The sequence below is a fragment of the Castor canadensis genome, chromosome 7 (genome assembly GCF_047511655.1).
Source record: "Castor canadensis chromosome 7, mCasCan1.hap1v2, whole genome shotgun sequence".
NCBI classification, from domain to species: domain Eukaryota; kingdom Metazoa; phylum Chordata; class Mammalia; order Rodentia; family Castoridae; genus Castor; species Castor canadensis.
The window spans coordinates 162,994,734-163,001,136 of NC_133392.1; the positions used below are offsets into that span (position 1 = coordinate 162,994,734).

At 60.3% G+C, this 6,403-nt stretch overlaps 1 protein-coding gene across 2 annotated transcripts; it reads right to left on the bottom strand.

Annotated features, from left to right (window-relative positions):
• Window positions 1–39: 39 nt before the first annotated feature.
• Klhl17 (kelch like family member 17) lies at window positions 40–5,576 on the bottom strand. 2 transcript variants are annotated; one of them, XM_020162471.2, is made up of 12 exons: window positions 5,263–5,555; window positions 4,349–4,608; window positions 4,143–4,264; window positions 3,773–3,994; window positions 3,295–3,411; window positions 2,850–3,063; window positions 2,440–2,584; window positions 2,193–2,360; window positions 1,756–1,844; window positions 1,577–1,650; window positions 1,195–1,376; window positions 40–974 (listed from the first exon to the last, which is right to left on the bottom strand). In XM_020162471.2, exons 1-12 carry the CDS (start codon window positions 5,370–5,372, stop codon window positions 746–748), a joined length of 1,932 nt encoding a protein of 643 aa, XP_020018060.1. In that variant the 5' UTR covers window positions 5,373–5,555; the 3' UTR covers window positions 40–745. The 2 variants fall into 2 exon arrangements, with proteins under 2 accessions (XP_020018060.1, XP_073937755.1); XM_074081654.1 differs by lacking the exon at window positions 40–974 and having other exon boundaries at window positions 1,235–1,376; window positions 1,590–1,650; window positions 5,263–5,576.
• Window positions 5,577–6,403: the final 827 nt, after the last annotated feature.

Genomic DNA, 6,403 nt, shown 5'->3' on the forward strand with positions numbered 1-6,403 from the left:
GGCCCCATAAGCAGAGGGGACAAAAAAAGGCCAGAGATGGACACTCAGCCTCAGGCCCACGGGGCCCAAGAAACATGTTTATTGTTCAAGTTGGCTCATATTGCTGTGTAGGGTCTGAGTGCATGGTGTGTGCCCAGTTCCATGTAAGACCCAGAAAAGACACCGCACTGCAGACAGGAAATAAGTCTGCTTTTTGCCTTCCTGGGGTCAGTGCCTGGCGGGGCCAGGTAAGTGCAGTGTGCGAAGCATTGGCTGGGGGTCTGCATCTTCTTAGAAAGCCCCCCTCCCTGCTCCTTTTCAGTTAACCTGGCTGCTGCTCTGCATCTGCCTCATGTCCATGGAGCCCAACTGGGCCGCTAACACTCCCTGCAGTGAGTGTCTTACCCCATCACTCCCTGCTGTCCCCAGGCAGGGAGCCATGTGGAAGGACACTCTGGAGGGCCATTTGGTCCCCTGCACACAGAAGAGGCGACGCTTGAGAGTAAATGCATAACTGGTAGCTGCAGTACTGCTCATCCGTCAGTAAGTAATGCGTCAATAAATAAGTGCGTAGATAAATAACGGCACACAAGAAAATGAACACAGGAATGAACGCAGAGACATGGACAGATGGTGCAGGAAGTCCCTGGTGGGGGCCATGACCCGCCCCCAACACACTGCCCAGGAAAGGGAGGTGCTGAGGCCCCCCTATGGGGCTTAAGGCATGTGGGAGGCTTTGGGGCCTCTATGTAGTCCATGCTGCGGGTCAGAGACTGGTGGATGACACCGACAGCGTGGGCGAGGAGGGTGGTGGGAAGTTGAGCAGCTCCAGCACTGCCACACCCACGCTGCTGCGCCGTGTGAACATGCAGGATGCAGCCACCCACTTGTTGGTCCTTGGGTTGTACTTCTCGATGGAGTTGAGGCTTGAACTGCCATCATTGCCCCCCACAGCATACAGCCATCCATCCATGGACACCAGATCGTGTGTGCTCCTGGGAGTGGGAGGGCTGGGGTGAGCTGCAGGGCAGAGCTAAGAGCTGAGGGGGCCCCTGGCCAAGAGAAGTTGGGGGTGGACCAGAGGGCAGGTCAAGAGAAGCTGTAGGGGTGGGGCTCAGATAGAGCTTTCTTAACCCTGGAGCTAGTCTGGTAGGGTAAAGCCAGTTATGGCGGTACAACCGCCCACCTCCCACCACCCACACCTGGCTTGCAGACCTGCGGATGTTCATGGGTGCCACGCTCTCCCAGGCGCCAGCCTTGGGGCTGTATCTCTCCACTGAGTTGAGGCAGCTTGTGCCATCGTTGCCCCCAGCCACATAAAGGGCGCCCTCCAGTACTGCCACACCCGCTGAGCTGCGCCGGCTCAGCATGGAGGCCACAGGTGTCCATGAGTTCACCTGTGGTGATGAAGGGACAGGCTGAAGGTAGAGCCAACAAAGGTATCCCTCCTCTGCCACAACACAGACCCTGCTCCAGGGTGGGTGACTGAGAGATGGGGTGAAATGTACAGGCAGATCCCTTGAGGGGCACAGGGGACCAGAAGGTAGAATCTAAAGCACTTGGAAGGGGATAATAGTGATGGGGGTGCATTTTGCACCTGGGGCTCGTACTTCTCCACGGTGGCCAGGTGTGATGAGCTGTCGTAACCACCCACAGCATACAGGTTCCCATCTGTAGAGAAGCAACATACCCTTGGTGATCCAGCTGGGTATGGGGGTCTGGGGGGTGGGATGGGCAGGAGAGCTGGCACCACGGGAAGTAGGCCCTGTCACCCACCGAGTGTGGCCACACGCACATATCGCCTCCGAGTGCTCATGGCAGCGATGGATGTCCATGTTCCCGTCAGTGGGTCATATCGTTCGGCACTGTGGGCACCAGATCAGTGCTGACCCTCAGTTAGGACAGTAGGGTACTCTTGCCCCTGGACCTGCCCTTCCCAATGGAACAGCTGAAATCTCATGCTGGGTATCACCCTGACCCCAGAATCCTACCAGACTGGACAATAAGGCCTGCTAGGTGGGGACAGGCCATTGGCTGCCTGTATGATCCTGAGCAAATATACCCTTGGGCCCAACCCCTGGACTGGAGGGAGGACCCCAGAGAGATAAAGGGGTGGAACAGAGCTCAGTCTTGCTGCTGCTGTAGCCTGTAGATGTGACTTCATGGTCATGACACAGCCTCACCTCCTATTGCTCAGCCAACCCCGCTACTACCTGTTGAGGCAGGAGGCCCCGTCATAGCCTCCAGCCGCATACAGAAGCCCGTGCAGGGCAGCTACACCCAGGCAGCTTCGTCTTGTGCCCATGGACACCTCAGGCTGCCATGTGTTGGTCACAGGGTCATATGACTCCACGGTAGCCAGGTCTGAGGTCCCATCGTAGCTGAGGGAGGAGACACAACTGATCAAGGCTGGCCTAGCACATACCAAGCCCCTGACCCAAGCCCAGCCTCTATGCTTACCCGCCCACAGCATACAGCCGGTTCCCAACAGCAGCGACTCCCACCCGGGCCCGACGTGTGGACATAGAGGCCACCACGTGCCAGCGGTCAGTTCGAGTGTCATATGCTTCACAGTCTCCATGGATGGCAAACAAACTCCCGCCACCTAGGGAAGGGGTGGCAGGGTAGGAGGGGCCCAGGGAGGTTCTCACACAATTTGAGGATAAGGGTATCTGGGCTCTAGGGGTAGGAAGAGATGGGGATTGGGTCACACTGGTGAGTCACATCCCACAGGGTCCTTGAGAAGCCCCTGGATGGAGAGGGAGGAAGAAGCAGGTCAAGACTTGACCAGTGTGGTGGGCTGGGTTTGTGCTGTGAATAGGGGTGGAAGGTCCAGGGCAGGAACCGGAGGGGGAAGGGGCCTGGCATACCGACAGCAAAGAGCACAGGGCCGGCACCCTCACAGCGCCGGGGCCGTGTGCGGCTGGTGCCCAGGACACCCCTCTGCTCAGGTAGCAGGTGGAACTTGAGGGCCTCAATGAGCAGGTCCTTGCAATCGGGGTGATGCCTCACCAGGCTCTCAGCATCCACGTGGCCCAGGAGGAAGTCACGGCTCAGCAGGGGAAGCCGCACACACTTCATCAGCTGGGGCAGGGGGTGCCGAGGTCAGAAAGACTCTCAGACATACTTGCCCCAGGGTCAAGACCCTGCTTAGATGCTCATACCACATGTATGATGGGTTCTTGAGACAGGTGCCTGCACTGCCCCCATGAAGTCCCTGAGCAGAGAGGCCAGGGACTCCATGAAGCATACCCAGGCCTTAACCAACTGTGTCCCCTCCCAGACACCACGGGAGCCCCAGGGCCTGGCCCTCACCCTTGGGACATGCTGCCTTCGAGTGTCCACATCATGTTTGACCCAACTCAAGACTGCACGGTAGACATCTTCTTCTGAAGGCACGTTCAGGCTGTCGCTAGAGACCAATTCTAGCACCTGGGGATGGGGGTGCTGATTTGAGACCTGGGGAGGTACCTGGGAGGGCAAGTTGGACAGGTAGGGGCTGGGGCTCTTAATGTTTCTACAAGGAGGGGGCCAAGCAAGATCAGTAGGCACCAATTTGATTCCTGGGGGAGCGGAGGCGGTTCTAGGTCCTCATTGGTCTTGGGGATAAGGGACCAGGGCAGGGATTGGGGATTATGGGCAGGGACATGGTAAGGACAAGAGTCAAAGGCAAAGACTTGGGTCATAGGGTGGAATGTGGTCAGAAGCTGGAGACAAGGTTGCAGGGCACTGGTTGCTGGGTACTGGGTTGGGGTAGGTCAGAGTATGGACTGGGCCTCAGTTGGCAAGTTACCTGCTTCAGGGGCAACAGCATGAACTCCTCTGTCTTGGCCACGTCCACGAAGTGCTGCAGCACATACCTGTGTGCTGCCTTGAGCAGGTCACTGCAAGAGTGTGTGTCTGCAAAGCCTCGGATGCCCAGACAGTTGGAGGGGTCAAGCTGGCTCAGCAGGAACTTGCAGCAGGCATCCCGGACACCATTCAGCTGCAGGAGGCTGGCAGCCGGGAGCAGAGTCTGTGGGCACAGAAATGTGATGACATAGAAGGGGCCGGGAAGCACAGAGTTACCTGGGACCAAGAAGAAGTCTGTGGAGGCTGAGGCATGGAGAGACCTGGGGCAGGAGACCCCACAGGGGATGGGCCTGGGGCTGGGGCCACCTCACCTGCACATTGCCCTCGCCCACCACAATCTCAGCCGTGTATGCAAACTGCACCAGCTGATCCAAGGCCTGAGGATCGATGTCATGCAGCGTCACATGTGTCTGGCGACTCTCACTCATCTCATCTGTGAGGACAGGGAGTCAGGCTGGTGCCTGCCCTGGGAGATCTGCAGAGAGCCCCCTAGTGCTGCCCAGACTGTGGTACTTGCTTGTGAACATGGCGTGGAAGTAGGGGCTGCAGGAGGCCAGCACCACCTTGTGTGCGCGAATCTCCTTGGCAGCCACGTGCAGGACTATGTCACACAGGAGGCCGCGCTGCCGCATTCGGCTCATGGCCACGAAGGCATCATGGTAGTGCCGCTTGGAGTTGTGGGCCACACTGTGGCCCTCTCGGCTCAGCAGCTGTATTGCACCCTCCATGGGGGCCGCAGGCCGGGCCTGCCTGGGCCGTGCGCGCTCTGCCTCAGGGCTGCAGGTGGGCAGGGCCAGGTCAGTTTGTGTTGTAGGGAACCACTCACCCACTCTTGGTTATTCTAGGCATGCCCGGGAGGTGTGTCCTCAGCAGTCCATCAAGGGCCACCTTACCACTCACCCCCACCTTCCAGGGCTTCCCTGCAGCTGGACCAAACTTTCCTAAACCTTCTCTCAACTGGCCTGATGCCCTGGTCCTTTGACCTATCCAGCTTCCTCTGCCCACCATCTCTCCTGGGCTTCATGCTTCCCTTCTCAAGCCCCCTCCATGAGAAACAGACTACTGTCCTCGCTGGTCATCCTTCTCACTCCCCAGGGGATGGGGGTCCTCAGTGTGCACTGGGCTGCAGGAGGGGCTGGAGGGAAGCTGGCCAATGCTGTCCCTCTGAAGCAGACCCCCTGCTCCATACAGCAGGCTGACCTCCCCGGATTCTCCGAGCTGACCCTCCTGCCACACTCTGCCCAAGGGTTCAAGGGTGGCCTGAGGGTCCGGACCTCCAAGGGATAGCACGGCCGCGGACACCCTGCCGGACCCGCCATGGCCGGAGCACCGAGGGGCTTGGCCGGTGAGCGGTGGCCTGCGGGCCGCCATCCCTCCCTTCATCCCTCGGTCAGTCCCTGGTTCCTTTCCTCCGCTCTCCGCCCCACTCACGCCGGTGGCTGCGGCAGCGGCGGTGGCGGCGGCGCCTCGGACCCAGGCCCCGGGCTGCCTTGCTCCGGGCTCTGCGTCCTGCCGGCCGGGCGCTCGCCGCGCGGCTGCATGAGCTCGACCACCCGACCCGCCGCCGACCGCGGAACGCAGGACACGGACCGCTGGAGGGCTGCTTGGCGGCGGCGGCCCCTCCGCGCGTCCGCGCTCGCCGCCGCAGCCGCTGTTTCTCGGCGCCGCCCGATCCTCCTCCCGCGAGGTTCCGGGATTCCGCTTAGATGCTGTCGGCTCTGCGTCGCAACACCCGGCCAGCCCGCCTCCTTCTACAGGGGTCCCCCGGGACCCGCCCCCCCTCCTCCTAGGAGGAAGGGATCCCCCGCGCTCCTCCCTCCTAGTCCAGAAAGCCCCCCAAGTCCTCCTCCTTTTCCAGTGATCCCCCTACCCACGGACTCGCTCGCCTTCTCCTCCTGTTAACTCCTGGGCCTCGCGTGCCATTACTGAGCCGGGTTCGAACTTCGGAACCCCAGAGGCCACCTGCCTGGTCGGGCTGCACCGGGCCTCGCGCTGGGTGCTGGCCCTTGGGTCTGGCTGTCCAGGCCGCGGACCCTCATGGGCCTCCCCTCACACACGAAGAAGCAATATCTACTCCCCGCCCCGCTTCCGCAGACCCCGCGCTCCTGGGTAGATGTGCTTTGGCGCGTTCCCGGCTGCGGTCTAAAGGTGGATGGGGCTGCCAGGTGCTGCAGTACATCCAGCGAGATGGACACTGCATCTTTTCCTGACCTCACAGGCCGGCTGGATCACCAGGCATCGTCGGAGCTGCCTTATGTCCCGTTTCTAGTTCCTGTTTTTCTCACTAGCGTTTGGGCTTGTTATGTTATTGATTTGTAGTGCTGTTTGCATAGGAGTCCCCACTGTTGCGTGCTTTGGTTATTGCCAGCACAGGTGGGGCTGTGGGCATGGCTGGCGGGATGTTCCGGCCTTGTATTGCCCAAGCGGAAACCGTTAGTACAGCTTCTTATGGAGAAGGGCACTGAGCCGTAAGCAGCAGCCTGGCCGCACTAGGCGAATGCGTGCGGAGTCTTGACTCGGCCAGGTGGCTCCAAGGATGCGAACGTGCCCTCCCGCCTAGAGGCCGCCAGTG

What these genes read in the sequence shown, in the direction of transcription:
- Klhl17 (XM_020162471.2), bottom strand. Translation starts at nt 5,372, where the DNA reads ATGCAGCCGCGCGGCGAGCGCCCGGCCGGCAGGACGCAGAGCCCGGAG. An exon ending in TGGGCGAGGGCAATGTGCAG is followed by an intron (nt 3,995 to 4,142) that starts GTGAGGTGGCCC and finishes CTGTGCCCACAG; the next exon opens with ACTCTGCTCCCGGCTGCCAG. An exon ending in CGGCTGTATGCTGTGGGCGG is followed by an intron (nt 2,361 to 2,439) that starts GTAAGCATAGAG and finishes CTCCTCCCTCAG; the next exon opens with CTACGATGGGACCTCAGACC.